The sequence below is a fragment of the Heloderma suspectum genome, chromosome 7 (genome assembly GCF_057233095.1).
Source record: "Heloderma suspectum isolate Gila_16-S chromosome 7, 16-S_ref, whole genome shotgun sequence".
Lineage (NCBI taxonomy): Eukaryota > Metazoa > Chordata > Lepidosauria > Squamata > Helodermatidae > Heloderma > Heloderma suspectum.
Genome location: NC_139464.1, coordinates 24,500,579 through 24,516,503, shown reverse-complemented (window position 1 = coordinate 24,516,503; position 15,925 = coordinate 24,500,579). Strand labels below are relative to the sequence as shown.

The window sequence follows — 15,925 nt, the reverse complement described above, 5'->3', positions numbered from 1 at the left end:
CTTTCATGGGCAATATAATTACTAATATTAATGTCTTTATATAGCACTGTCAGTGTACATGGTGCTCTATGGAGTGACATATGCAAGAGACAGGTCCCTTCATGAAAAGACTGTAAATTTAGAAGGGGGAGATGGAATGTGTGTAGGGGGGACGAGAGGCAAGGATAATGTCTTCCACCGTATGGTAAACCACATGGTAATTTAGGGGATGCATGACCGGCCTCATAAAGAAAGAGAGGTTAATGGAAGCAGCAGATTTTGAGGAGAGGCTTGGGGGATGAAGGGGTTACAGCCAATTGAGATCCTATTAGAATAGGGTCATATCAGAAACAGCAGAAGACATTTTGCTGTTTGAGGCAGAAGACAAGATGGTGCCCCTCTCCCATTCCATGTATAGAAACCAACTGAACTGGCACTTGAAGCTTACTTCAACACTGGCGGTGAGATAATGCCCTCCACCACATGGTAAACCTGAGGCACCACGATAGTTTAGGAGATGCAGGAGAGGTGTGCGGCACACCCAGCTCTGTCCTCCAGCAGAGGAGAAAGGCCAGTGGGCTCAGGAGAAATGACTGCGAGGCTGCTGTTACTGCCCCCCAGTATCTGGCCCCTGAGGCAGTTGCTTCACTCTGCCTAATGGTAGGGCCAGCCCTGATCATACGAACACAAGAAGCTGCCTTATATAAAGTCAGACTATTTGTCCAACTAGTACAGTATTGTCTATTTCAAGTGGCAGCAGCTTATCCCATTACATGTTACTAGACTCCCTTAACTGGAGTTACCACTGTTGAAGCTGGGGCCTTCTGCATGCAAGCCATGTGCTCTACCATCAGCTATGTTTTCCCCCTCATTGTCCTTCACTGGGCATGTCACCACAGAAAAGGACCAGTTGGTTGTAGGTTTGGGCATGGGAGCCAGGGCCTTTTCAATGGAGACCCGCAAGTTAGGGAAAGCCCTCCCTGATGAGAGCCACCAAACACTTACCCCTTCTGCATTTAAGTGGGCTCTTGTTTCAGCAGGCCTTTGATGGTAGAATTTGGTCAATCAGTTAACTCTGTTGCCAATATTTTAACTTTGTATATTTTATGGGTATTTTGTGATTTTATGGATTTTTGACGTTTTGTGTTTTTTATTTGTTCTATGTGTCATCAGATGCTTTGCATATTTTACAGAAAAGCAGGATAGAAATGTGTTAGATTAAAAAAAAAAACCAGTCTCACTCAGTGTGGGTTGCATAACCACATTAATCCTGCAATTCCCCTGTTCTGTAGAGCAGAACAAAATCTGTAAATCTCAAAGTCACCATTTATTGTCCAGAAAAGGGGGGGGAGGGATAATCATATTTGTAAAGCAAAACACTATTCTGGTGCTATCACAATCCCATACACACTTATATGAGATGGGTGTTAGTCCAATTGACAGAGAGAAATATATTAAAGGGTAATCAGCTATATAGGCAGGCTTGTAATCTAATTAAATTCATCATTATTACATGTACGATCTATGCTTGATCTGCAGGAAACAGGACAAAGGAAGCAAAGTGAAGCTTCTGGGACCCATTTATTCCAGCAAGAGAAACAGGCATCCACTTAACTCTTCCACTGAAACCAGTAGGATTTTCAGCCATATCTTATGCATGTTTACTAACAAGGCTGCCCCACTAAGTTTAATATGCATAGAGGAAAGATGGGTGTGTAATGTGTAGCTCTCTGTTGGTGGACTGCAACTCCCATCAGTCCTAGTCAGCATAACCAATGGTGAGGGATGTTGGTATTTGCAGTCCAACAACAGATGTTCCCCCATCCTTGCCACAGGGCATCACAGACTTATTGGGTTTTAATACTGACTGGTTCATCCACTCTGGGTGTGTCTATAGCAGCTCTCAAAACTGATTCTGGTTTAGTGTGCGCTTTTCTGAGCATAATTTAAAAAAATACATTTCTGAGAAAAGACCAAGTAGGAATGAGATCTTTTACCTGGGTAAAGCCTGAAGAATCCTGTAGAGCTGCCAAAGTATTGCCAAGTGAGAGTCGGATCTCTTTCAAAATTGTCTACAAACACAGGATTCAACGCTTCAGACATATAAACCCCATTCAAAATATCAGGGTCTGTGACAAAAATGGGGATTAAACGGAACAACAACCATTTTAAAACATGAATGAGGAAGAAGTAAAAAAAACTGTAGAGAATACAGATGCACCAACAAGTTCCACCCACAATATCTAGCGAAACTTCCCCCTACACTCATGATGGCTAGATACCTAAGATAACGAATATTATGAAGCTGCTTCATGCCAAGTCAAACCACTGATCCACCTAAGGCATCCTTTTCTATGACTGGCAGCATGGGCTCTGAAGAAGACCTTTCCCAGTCCTGCTACCTGGGTTCTTTTAATTAGAGACACTTGAGATTGAACCCGAGACCTAAAGGTCAAACTGCATATTACACTGGGAGATCTAGGACTGATCATGCTATTATTGTTGTTATTGTTGTTGTTGTTATTCAAAATGCAGCTATGGCCTACATCCAATGGAGTTAGCAGGAAAAATTGCTGTGCTAAGGGAGCTCTGCTGCCTTCTCCTGTTGTGCAAGCGGTTGTGCAACCAGTAGCAGACCACTTTGTAAACCTAAGATCTGCAACCAGGTGCACAACTGGTTGCACAAGTGTAACTTTTGGTTAGATTCTCTGCTTGCGCATAGTTCAGAAGCTGGCTTCCACTACCACAATGTTATTTGTGCTAGCAGAATGACACTGCTAGGGATACACCCAACGTTTCTGTGTGCACACTAATTTGAACAGGGAAGTAGTGCAATGGCTGGAGGTTTTCTTCCCCGCTCCATTCACATCACCCCTCGTGCTATTTGCTCCACAGGAGGAAAATACAAGAGGCTGTTTAACAGCTTTATTTCCTCAAAGCAACAGCATCTGGGGGATGAATTTAGATCAGGATAACGGAGCCCCATCTCCTTAGCAGCTCTCGCTGCCCTACAATAATACTGAGCAGTCAGCTAAAGATCATTTAACCCGCCCTGCCCAACCTGGTGTCTTTAGATGGGTTAAACTGCAACTCCCATCATCCCCAGCCAATGGCCCTGCTGGCTAGGAATGATGGGACCTGCAGTCCATCTGGAATCTGAGCAAGAAACCATGCCACAGAGTACATGCACGAGCGAAAACAACGAGAGCTTCAGCTATTGGGCGGTATAGAAATGAAATAAATAAATAAATAAAAACATACAAGACTATGGTCATATCCGCTTCTGGTCATATCCAAGTTGGCAGATGGGTTTTGTTACTTCAGCTGTGGCTTTTTTGCCACCTTAACAATAGACTAAAAGCTGTACCTTTGTTGTAGACATTCGTAGGAAGCTGTATATCGCTGTATGTCATGTTCACCAGCAGGTTATTGAAGTGCTCATTTGCTTCCAGAACGAATTCATCGCCAAGCTCCACATAATTATCACGCTCATTCTTTTCGTTAATGAGAACGGCGTTGTAATAATCAAACTGGCAATGAATAAAAATATACATGAATAAAGAATATTTAAAAGGGAAAAAAGCAGTGAGACAGTGTATGAGATTTTAGCACCTAAACTTCATGTTGGTCCTTAGACATAATGTTTTGGCTTGAGAAATGTGACTAACAATAATGGAATCACCAAACACAAGAATTTCTGTGTCAAATCACAATGCAATTCTATGCATGTCTATTCAGAAGTATGGCCCATTATGTTCAATGGTGCTTACCCCCAGGAAAGTTTGTTTAGGGTTGCAGCCTGACAGTGCAATCCTATACATGTCTACTCAGACGTACGTCCCACTGAGTTTAGTGGGGCTGACTGCCAGGTAAGTATGAATAAGATTGCAGCCTAAATGTCGTGGCTTGGCTTAGTGGCTAAATACATAAGCATTCCTTGACGAATCAGACTACCAAGTCTAGTGTTGGAAAATGGCGAAAATGTCAGAAAGGGGTCCTTCAAACCTCCACAGAAAGAGGGAGAGGAAGACATGAGGCTTCAGATGGTACAAAAACTTGGTTATTCAGAGGACCCGCCTTGAAGACTGAATAAACATTAGCCATTTCTTACATTCAGAAGCCCTCGTTGTTCATGGTATAAATGAGCATATGTAGGGTGCTGACTGAGGTAGCTCCCACTGACCCTGACTTCTATGTATTCACATGGACTGTTTGCACAGAGATAATACACATATATTTGAAGCATGTGTTATTTTAATTACTATCGTTACTACATTTTTATCCCATCCTTCCTTCAAGGAGCTTGGGGTCGCATACACAGTTCCCCCCACATATTATTCTTACAACAACCCTGTTAGGCTGAGCCATAACAAGTGTGTGGGGAATCGGATGACAGATCCGTGCAATCTGACTCCCCTCCACTAATGGCCCAAACGAAGTAAACATGAATGGGCCAGTAGGAAGAAGCACTGCTTCCAAGTTCTCCCCGCTGCTTTATAAGCAGCTGACAGTATAGCAAAGCAGGGAGAGAAGTCCTGGCAGCTTACAGTGTGAAGGCTCAGCAAAGAGCTCTGGCTGGGGAGCAGCAGGAGGTGGGAGGCTCTGAAAGGAAGCACTTGGGACTCTTGGAGAGATGGGGAGGGACCCCTTGTCTCTGTCCTGCTATGATGAACCGGGCCTCTCTGGTCTGAAGGAACGACAGAAAGGGAGCTCGGTTCAGCCCTCCCCCAAGAGAAGAAATGGACACACAGATCTGAGAGTATTACAGGCTGGCTGAAAATTGCCTTGATGGTTGAGCAGGGATTTGAGCCTGGCTATCCCTGCTCCTAAGTCTGACGCTATTCTCATTCCTGTAGGATTATGAATGTGCGATTTGGGACCCTCTTTTTTCCAGGGTCCATATTGCACATACAGGAGATTATGCATATGTATGTGTATGGAGGCACATAGGTTCTGTGCAAACAGTACACTTGAAAGAATGGAAGTTGGGGAAGGGCATGGGGCATGACCCCAATCAGCCCGCTCCACGCATTCATGTTAAGCCAAACAAACACCTGAACAAGGCTTTACATATCAACAAATCACATAAATCCACTTTCCAAGTTATATGACTGCTTGATTTATAGGTAATAAAATGCATATAATATCTGTTCACCTGAAGCAAGCCTGCAACAGCCCTCAGCAGACCCAAGGATTCCAAGCAAATTCCTGGATTCCTCAATTCTAACCAAGCTGCTGGTTTTTACTGACCTGAAGTCAGCTTCAGGTTATTACATAAGGTTATGTAATACGTCAGCTTTTTATTGTAACATATAAAATGACAGATTGATATTAAACAAAGACCCATAGACAACACCTAGTGCCTTGTCTTCAACAGTGGCTGGATATTGTAGTTGGACTCGGGGATACTTCTTGGATTTTTGGCAGGTGCACCTTGTTTCATTCAGGGATTAGGTAATTTATACAAGCTGAAATTCCCCCTTCTACATCGCCATTAAGAGTGCAGAAGCCCTATTCTTCTTTTATACGTTCAAAGTGGAATGAACTATACGTCTCCTGCCTGTGCTGCACATTCCATGCAGATACAGGGGTTTTCAGTTACCTACATTCCAAGACTCATTTTCTATTCCACTGATGAATTTGTCAAACATACAGCTGAATTTCAATCATCCACACCACCTTGGCAATACAAAATGCCTAAGTAATTGGCACTTCTGCTAACTGGCTGTCTACAGATGCATGGTGGCATACGCGGAGCTCATTAGATGCCATAGTTCACATATCAGGGGTATTGATAGTTGGGATGAATGATGTGTTGCATTTATTTGTAGATGCTCTTAAAATTGACCTCTGTACCAGCTTCCTGCCTAGATTCTCCACATCCATTTTTTTGCACTCTTTGATAGCTAATTGAATCCTCTATTTATTTGCCATTGACTCAGATAGTGAACCAGGGTCTGTATCAAAACAACTGAACTCAAAGGCCAGCCTAGGCTCCTGTTTAATAAATCAACTCATTATCTTGACAGCTCTATCCAGGGAGACCTCAGGGATTACCAATTTATCAGACAACTTCAAACCTTTTCTGTTCCATTTATCATAAATGCAACATAATTAGCAGGGAGTGGAGTTCATGAACAAATAGCCCAAAAATAGAACACATCTTCCTTTTTCCACAGTCCTTCATTCTGAATTCCTTTTATTTTCCTTACCACCCAAGAACCTCACTTCCCCTTACTCCCAAAACAAGTCCTTTTGTCAGGATTCTTCAACACTCAGTAATAATAATACCATATAATTAACATATATATAGAGTACTCAAAGTACTGCCAATTCACACCCTACAAAAATACTTTGACAAAAATAGGACTTTTTTTTTTTTTTTTTTTTAGCAAACTGCGCTGGAGCTAAGCTATCAGGATTAATTCTATTTCACAATCATCCACTGCAAAAGGCAGGGCCCCAAACCATGTGTGTAGAGCCTATGCAAATGCAGCTGTAGATGCCTAGGCTCTGTTCAGTTCTTCAGGAGAATGCATGATGACCAGGAGAGGAGGCGATGCACACAGCCCAGGCCCTTCACCCCAACATTTCACTGAACATGTGAACAGGCTAATTATGCAAGCATCTGTATCCTGTTCTACTGGGGCTTGAGGTTCACAGCTCATGGGGTCATGTCAAAGTCATGGCCCATCTCTCATGCAGAAACCAGCACCATAAAACCTCGCAGGGAGCCATCAAAAGATGTTACCTCAACAGGGAGCTGAAGCCATCTGAGGCCTAGCGGGCAAGGTCTGTTCTGCATTAGGCCCCACCTCCCTGAAGAAGCCAGCTGTGTAGCTTAAAGGGCCCTTGTCTGATTTAGAAACATTTGTCTTCTGCAAGGGCTAGAACAGGTTGCTTCCCCCTGGTCTAGAAGATGGGGGAAGGGCTGCTGGGGACTTATTCTCTGAGTCCAAGGATGTAGGGCCACATCCTCTGGCCAGAAGGGCGTGGGAGAAAGTATTCAAAGTTCTCCCCTGGAGAAAGTGACCTGGACCTTGTCATCATCAGAGTTTTCCCCAGAGCGCTGTGGGACCCCAGGGTCAGGGGTCATGACAATCTGTTGATCTTGAACAAAAATGTATTTCAGACTCCTCAGTCTCCCATACATCTTTTTGATACAGAGAGTATGAGAAATGATAAATGCTGGAAATGTTCAAAAGCACCTCTGGTCCATGTGATTTGGAAATGCCCTGTTACCAAATCCTTATGGAAAATATGTCTTTAATTGAATTAATTAAGCCAGTACTCTAATCACCTTATTTTGGGATATATTCCTGCAAATTAGAATGTTTCTGTCATACTCTGGATTGTCAGAGCATTGCTTGTAGCGAAGCATGTTACTTTACAGTTCTAGAAATCACATTCTATGCCTATAATTGAAAATTGGATGGAATATCTTTTAGTCCTGTCCATTAAAGGAATCATGTACTACAGGAGAGATAAATCAGAGACACTTAATGTAATTTGGCAGTCTTTACTAGAATTGTTCTCTAACTTGAACATTATTCTTTGCTGGAGCAAAAAGTTCCCCTCCCCTATTTCCTTTACTTTAATGTTTTCTCATTACTTTATAACTCTGTCTTTTAGAAAGCCAATGTTGACTGGGTAACAGAGTGAGGGGGTAGAAACTTGCTAAACTGGGAGATAGCTAAACTTTCTATCTGATTGTACTACTGAAATTTGTGCTCATTTCTTAATCTTCAGTAATATTTTTGCAAAATAGTGCTTTGTCCAGATTTAGTGCCAAAATATTTCATTTCCAGTAGTTAGCTGCATATTACAGGTTGGTGTTGCATGCATATGGGTGTTTGCAAATCACCCAGGACAGGAGCGCCTCTCTTGCACAGCCCAGCAAGGTACGTCCTATTCAGGTCAATGAGACCTTCTCATAAGTAAATTATGAGTATTAATTATACATTTATATGTAGGTGGTGCATAGGTGGTGATGCAGGTAGAGTGGGACTCGGCCAGCACTGGGTTTGTGTCTTTATAGGGAAAGACCATCACATTTGTGACATTCACATAACAAATTTGTGATATTCCTAAGTCCACTCCATACTACATGGAAATGGCATTTACTTTGCTCAATAGGACACCAGGAAGCCTTAGTTCACAAGGCTACTTAGTGATCTCCAGTGGAGGCTGGTGGCTCTGATGTCATTGGGGCAGTGAATCCTCTCCAGGCTTCAGTCAGAACCAGTCAGAACTCTAAAAGAGCTATACAAGGTGCTTAGCTCCTTTAGAGTTCTGACTGGTTCTAACTGAAACCTGGAACGGATTCACCGCCCCATTGACATCAAAGCCAGTAGCCTCCTCTGGTGATCTCTGACAAATGTGGCAGGGTATACAGCATGGATGTGGAATCTCCAGCCCACAGAGGTTCCACATCTGGCCTGCAAAGCCTCCTTGGGTTCCTCCAGGGGGTGGGACATTGTATTGCCCTGGCCGTGGGCTTCGACCTCTTAATTTAGAGGTGCCAAGATAGTGATAAATCAGACCCAGGTTTACTTACAAGGTGTACTTTATTGAGTAACTTACAGCACACAGGCGTACCCAATGGTTGGATCAGACAACTTCTCTGAACCCAAAGCCATGGGGTACAATGGGTTTTATACCATACATATTAGCAACCAGACAGCATGACAACAGCAAGTGCCATCTAGTGTTCATTCCCAGCATAGACTAACTGGGCTTGGTTCTCAGCACAGCTGTTTGCAGCTCAGCATAAACACATTTCACTTCTCAGGCAGAGTGCTTGATAAAGCACTCTGCTCATTATTATGCAATGTGCTAGGCCATGCTATCGGCCCTTTGACTCATCTTTACATGCTCAGAGGCTTACTAGCAAGGGAATTGCACCAATAATGAACTTAAGCAAGCATTATGGATCTCTAGGCCCCTCTAACACTACAGGTGACTTGATTACGCTCCTGGGGCCAATACAGGCATGTAGTTTAACAGCAGGGGTACAGGTGGTGTGGGAATCAACCAGTGCTGGGAGGAGCGGCTGCTCTACACACCACTAGCCAAGTCCTTCCCATAGCTGCTTTGGGCCTTAATGCGCTACTCATCCTCAGTCAGTGCCACCTCACAGGAGCACTGACATCAATGTCAGTATAGGTTTATCTCCCATTTCTATGAATTCTATCAATGTTTAGATTTTTATCCTGGTCTAACCCAATGGCTTACAGCTGGAACAGCCTCTAATCTGTTGCTCCCATCCACCCCCAATGCAATCCATCTCTGGGGTCATGTAGGGAAAGGTTTACTCTGTAGCAGCCATTTCTGTCATAACAGCACTATCATTCCAGTGCTGTATGATTGTGGAAATGGCTGTTGGTCACTGCAGGATGCAGCTGTGGACAATTTGGTTCAAAAAGGTATAACTTCATGCAATCCTATATTCCATGTGGGAAAAAGACTGGTTCACACATGCATGTTCCATCACTTGATCATCATGAAATGATACAAATCATCATGCAATGATACAAACGTGTGAATGGGCCAATACACACCTAATACTGCAGGCAGAACATTCATGTCAGCTGGCATACTGAAACAGGTAGCTGGGTTATGCTCAAGCTTCCAATCCAAGAACAAGGCAATTCTCAACACGTTTAAGTGTGCGATAGCCCTAGCTCTCCCTGAGGTGATAAGCTTATGTCTGGCCTAGGAATGTTCAAAGATTTCACTTGGTCCTCATATTTAATCAAACCAATCAGTTTCACACCTCCTGGAACTAATATACAGACTGCAGTGCAGTTATGCTTTGTTTTTTTTAAACTTCTCCAAATTTTGCAATGGAATTCTCAGCTCAAAAAGTGTACCAAAATGTGTTCAAGTATACATATTTTGTAAAAAAATACATTAAAATATTACATGTCATGTGTGTGTGTATATTTCAGATTGATGTAGAAATGGTACAGAGTGGATTTATGAATGAACATGTGTGAAACTGACACGGTCTGGAAAAATATTGATCTGTTCTGGTTGTACTGGATTTTATGTAATTGTGTTACATAAAAGAGCCATGGTTGGCAGAAACGGAATTAATGCATACTTTTAATAAAATATAAATAAATACCACTACATAGTGAAGAGGTCTCTCACAAGAATTAATGTTTCTCCATTCAAATAAATTCTTTCTTCATACAAAACTAGATATCAGGAAACTTTAAGATGTTGCCTTCCCCTGACATCTATCTCTTTTTTAATGTGGAAGGATTATTTTTTAATGTAGAAGCATTAACTACTGCGACATGCATTTGGACATGGTACAGGCCATGGTACAAGTTTACTACCTCAGAGAGAACTAGGCCATAAATCAAAGGTAGGAAAGCTGTGGCACCCCAGATGTTTCTGGACTACAACTCTCGTCATCCCCTGACTAATGGCCATGCTGGCTGGGGCTAATGCAACTTGTAGGTCAGCAACATCTGGCGTTCCATAGCTTCCCACCCCTGCCATAGATAACTAGGCGTTTGGGGGGCAGGTCTTTCCCTTCCTGCTGGGTATTATATATCACATAAATTAAGCCCTTGACATTAGAGGATATGAACTTGGAATAAACACTTGAAAGAATGGACTTACCACCAACGATGAGTTGAATTCATGATACAGATCTGCATCTTCTGCTGCTTCAACCAACCGCTATAAAACATTTTTTTTTTAAATCACAGAAGAAAAATGAAGAACTACAGTGGGAAGTGAAGGTCATGACTCTCCGAATGCATCACTCAGAGAGGGGAAAAGAAATGAAAAATAACGAAAGGCCAAGTGACCCATTTAGGGGAACCACATTTACCCCCAGGGGAGGCTCTGTGCCTTTCACAGCCGCGTGCCAGGTTCAGTTTTTCCCAAATGGGGATGTAGAGGTAAGGAAGGTCTCACCTGTCCAATTTCTGTCAAAAGGAAGCTGAAGGTACAAAGCCCCTGTCAGATACAGAGAGCACGGGTAGAACTGCACCATGGCAATTCTGCCCTAGCCCTCCATATCTTGCTCAACCCAAACTAAGGGGCTACAGAAGGGCAAAGAGTGCTTTATAATTCTATGCAAAACTTTCCTGCTGGAAGGATAAATTTAGAAGGTTGCATTCTCGACCTCTCAGGGTTGGCTCCAACAGTCCCTTTTCAGGCTTACTAAGCACACTATTTATTGAGAGAAAATAAATGTAACAGAGAAGCAACATTGAAAGTGCATTTTTCTGTGGAAATGGAACCCAGAGGAAAAACAGTCAAGCAGCCCTCCTTCTTCTAAGTTTACCAATATGAAGGCAATAGGCTGTTAACACGGTCACAGGTCCATTGGGTAGGAAATAGTCTGACTGGGTTTATTAAAGCAGCAAATAGCCATTTATAAACTTTGACAACAGTATAAACTGAGCCACCATATGCATAGGGAAAAGTATTTTTTGTAACTGTACAGGTAATCCAAATATTTCAGTTGAAAATAAATTACACACACACCCTTACCTTTAATAAGTAGGACCAAAGTATCTACCTTGTACCTACTGAGGCAAAGTACACATGATGTGAGAGAGGTGTGTTTTCTTCCTTAAATGAAATCCAACCATGAGGAACTGCCATTTTGACAGTAGCGGCAGGGGAAGGTAAAGGGATATTTAACCCTTTCCATCAGTACGCTTTACCCAATTAAAAGCACCCCACCCATCAAAGCTGCTGTTTCTGCCCTGCGAAGGGACAAGGAATACCTGCAGGACCTTGTGGGAGTGGCAGGTGTACATGGCAACCAATAAAGAAGCACTAGGGACAGGTTTCTTGCACACCTGTTCCATTCCTGCTCCTTACTCCATGGCAGCATGCCAAAAGGGAGAGCCCATAACTCAGTAGCTCAGTACAGGCCTTGTATGCAAAAGGTCTCAAGGGCAATCCATGGCTTCTCCAGTTAAAAGGATCTGGAAGCAGGTGAAGTGGAGAGCCCTTGCCTAAGATCCTAGAGAGCTGGTACCAGTCAACAGACAGTACGGGGCTGGAGGGGCAAACAGTCGGACCTGGATTAAGGCGGTTTCCAATGCTCCTAGAAGCAGATAGGTGATGATGAGTGGGGGGTGGGAACTGGCCACATTCAAGGTCACAATGGCTGCAGGGGAAAGCAGAAGCCAGACACAGTCTTAGCAGAAGAAATCAGCCACAGAAGCAGCAGTGAATGCCATAAGACCAGTCCGCAGAAACAGTTTGCCAGGTACACAGTCACTCTGGGTAGACTGGTGACCAAAAAGCAAACCTGATCTGTAGTTGTGTGAATGGGCCTTGAATTACATCCAGATCTCTGGAATTTGGCTGATGTGTATAAAGGACGACCATATCGTTTTGAGAAAACAGAGCATATGATTCGCAGAAACAGGGGAAGCTTCCCTTATACCAGGTCAAACTGCTTGTCCATCCAGCCCAGTATCATCTATCACAACTGGCATCAGTTCTCCAGGGCTGCTACCTGATTCTTTTAAGTCAGAGCTGAAGAACTTCAGGACCGGGGGCCAAATCCAGCCCTTCGAGGTTCCACAGATTGCCAGGCCCCCCTCTTCTGGCCCCATCTCCTTTCCTCCAACTACCAATCATTTGGTGGTTTCCCGGCTTTCATTCAGGTTTTTCCCCATTCTAAAACATTGCAATAGGTTAAAATTACTGCTAAGTATTAGTTGCTGGCAGTAAGAGGTTTAGGCTGCAGTCCCATGCATGTTTAGACAGAAAAAAGTGCTACAGCTCCCAGCATTCTCCAGCCAGCCATGTTGGCTGGGGAATGCTGGGAGTTGTAGCACTTTTCTCTGTCTAAACATGCATGGGACTGCAGTGTTTAGCTACAATATGCTGGTAATTTTGAATATTTGGTCCCAGCCATTTTGCCTTTGGCCCCACTTACCACTGGAATGTGGTCCCTGAGAGCTTCCCTGAAGCTCAGTTGAGCCCTTGGGCTGAAAGAGGTTCTCCACCACCATTGTTTTAAGCAGGGATACTAGGGATTGCACCTGGGGCCTTCTGCATACTCGCTTGGCATTACTCCTGTTTATTTCCTCCTCACTTCTGGCTGGGAGAGAATTTGGAGCAAAATAATGTTTACCTCAACAGCTTCTACTTTTCTCTGTAGCATGCGTTCCATCTCTTCAGAGAACTTCTTTACCAGCTCCAAGCCATCCACTTCTTTGATCTTCAGAGTTGGTTCCACATCTTTATACTTCTGTCAAAAGAAATGAGGAAAATCGCTGGTGAAGAAGAGGTTTCACACGAAATGTGATGGGTCAATTGTCACTAAAGTTGGTTACCACAGCTAGTGTGTGGTTCAGATTTCAAATACAATCTTGTACAAGTAGAATGTTGGAATCTTAACTTGGCAAGCTGTTGCCATCTAGCTCCTGTGGTGAACCCTCCCTCACTCAACTGCCACCAGAAGGCCATCTGAGGAAACATCTTGCTCTGGCAGTGTAGGCAGGGACAAAACATTGCTCAGATTGAACACCAAGGCTAACTGGAATAAAGCACACACATTCAAATAGGGCAGGTAGTAAGTTTATTTACAAAAAGGGAAAGGGAATAGCATGCAAAAGAACCAGAGCATTGTTTGGAAACAACTTACAGGGAAAAACAACAAACTGACTAAGCATGTCTATGTGCACCAGTGGCACAGGTCTTCAATAGATCAGGACCTCAGAAAGCGAACCCTCCAAAGCAAACATTGGACAGGGCAAAACGAAAGCAAGCAAAGACCCAAGGATCTTCCTCCTCCCCCCAGTTTTATACCCAAAAGCCTTTAGCAAATCTGAGGTGATTCCTATTAGCCAATCATGAGCTAGCTGGAAACAACCTGCCCAGTTTTTCTGGAGGCAGAAAGTTCCCACCAACACACAGTCCATTTAGTGAGGGTTCTGCTTTGGCCTTGAAGCCAGGGAGGGCACAAGATAACACACCCAGGTGGCCTAATGAATACGTATGGGCTCAGCCTTGTAGAATGGAACTGTACAAGCTGCTAACACAGAGAACAAACATGGATTACTTGACAAACATTTTAAGCTTGAATGCAAAAGAAGAGACACTGCAGAAGAGATGAAGAACAAGCCAGCCCAGAAGGACAACAGATATAGCACAAACCTGAGTACAACTGTTCCAGAATAGGTATATTCCCATCCATCTGGGCAACTGAATCAAACATCACCATCATGCCTTTTTCCTCCTCCCTCCCAATCCCTTTCCTTGTGTCTCGTGTTTTTTTAGACTGTAAGCCTGAGGGCAAGGCCTGTCTAATTACTGCTTCTTGTAAGCCACTCAGGGAGCCTTTTGACTGAAGAGCAGAATATAAATGCTTTGAATGATGAATGAATGAATAAATAAATAAATAAATCTGAATTGATACAAGTAGATTGTGACTAAAGAGAATTAAACATGCATCCAATAAAAGGTGGCACCTGAGATGCAAACATGACCTAAAACCACTGGCAAAGTCCCCCCAAACTCCAAAATAGCCCTACCTAAGTAAATATGTGGCCTAAGCAATTTCAGTATGTGCAAGTAATTGATCGTTATAGTAATTAGTTGTCTGCAATTACTTGCTGAAATAAATTACATGCTCAAAAATAGAATGTTATATTTTTCAAAACCAGGCCTTGGGTTCATGCAGGTGAAAGCAGCAATGCAAACGTGCAGTCCCAAACAAATCTTGTCTGTTTCCCTCCCAAAAGCATTCAACACTTGGACAGGAGGGCTTCCTAAAGGACCTCTCAAGGAGAGGCACTTTGCCCCCCAAATTGTCTCTCATTTACTTGTTTTACTACACATGATTTTCATTGGTGAATGCTTGGGACATAGCTTTGTTACCTACAGCAGGACTGGGCAAACTCCAGGGGCCCGGGGGCTAATTTCACACCCCGGAACCTATCAGGGGCTGTACCCCTGCCGCCGTGCAGCTAAATTTACTGCTGAAATTTGGTGGCATGGCAGCAGGGGCAGGAGGAAAAAATGGTAGGTTGCTGCCAAAATTTGGCAGTGGGGCAACAGCAAAAAAAAAAAGGGGGGGCCAATTTAGCTTTGTTTTAAAGGTAAATAGACCCTTTTTGTTGCCATGGTGCTGAATTTCAGTGGCAAACCACTGTTTTTTATTTCAGTGGCAAACTACAGCAATGGTAGCAAGGGAGCAGAGGGTACAGGACAGAAGGGCAGGGGTGTATGCGGACCGTGGCCTGCATGCTGTCCACCCCTGACATACGTCTACCAGTTTTACACCAGTTCCCTCTTCCCAAAGTGCCTTGGGAGAATTATTGTTCTGTAGGAGAAGGGAGTGAGGGATCTCTAATGCATAAATTCCAGCACAGTACAGTCAGTACCAAACAACAATTCCCAGGATTCTAGGAGGAAAGTCAAGACACATAAAATTGACATCTGTAGTGAATATATGCTGTTAGAGAACAAACTGTGATTACGCACTGGTGAGATGCTGTTGGACACACAACCAGGGAGGACTGGGCTTTGTGCCCAGCTTGTGAGCTTCCAGAGACATCTGGCTGGCCATTACTGTAAAGAGAATGCTGACTAGACCAGCTTTGTATTTCAGCACTAGACTGGTAGTCATAGGTGACAAGGAACTGCAAGCAGGCGAGTGCATGGAATTCCGCGTGAATGAGTGAGCAGGCTGGCAGGCAAAGGGTGGAGTGTGCCATCCTTCCACTGTGCCTAGCGTAGAATCAGGCAAGCTGCCAGAGGCAGTTGAAGGGTCTAATGGGAAAAGCCAGTTGGCAAGGGAGCACAGCTGATGGTAGGCAGAACCAAAGCCAAGGGTAAGCAGAGTTTGCAGCATGTTAGCTGCAACCTTAATCAGGTGAGAAGTGGAGAAGCGAGATGATTACTCAAAGATCCTGCCATGCAAAGGGACCGCTCTTTCTTCATTTGAGAAAGG

The 15,925-nt window shown here is 43.6% G+C and overlaps 1 protein-coding gene across 1 annotated transcript in view; it reads right to left on the bottom strand.

Annotated features, from left to right (window-relative positions):
* CACNA2D4 (calcium voltage-gated channel auxiliary subunit alpha2delta 4) overlaps nt 1-15,925 on the bottom strand; it is a 204,852-nt gene that overhangs the window by 174,531 nt on the left and 14,396 nt on the right. The window contains exons 3-6 of the mRNA XM_084809309.1: nt 13,103-13,219; nt 10,615-10,674; nt 3,347-3,509; nt 1,977-2,108 (exon numbers count right to left, since the gene is read on the bottom strand). Of these exons, the coding sequence (XP_084665435.1) occupies nt 1,977-2,108; nt 3,347-3,509; nt 10,615-10,674; nt 13,103-13,219 (472 nt within the window). The remainder of the gene's footprint in view (nt 1-1,976; nt 2,109-3,346; nt 3,510-10,614; nt 10,675-13,102; nt 13,220-15,925) is intronic.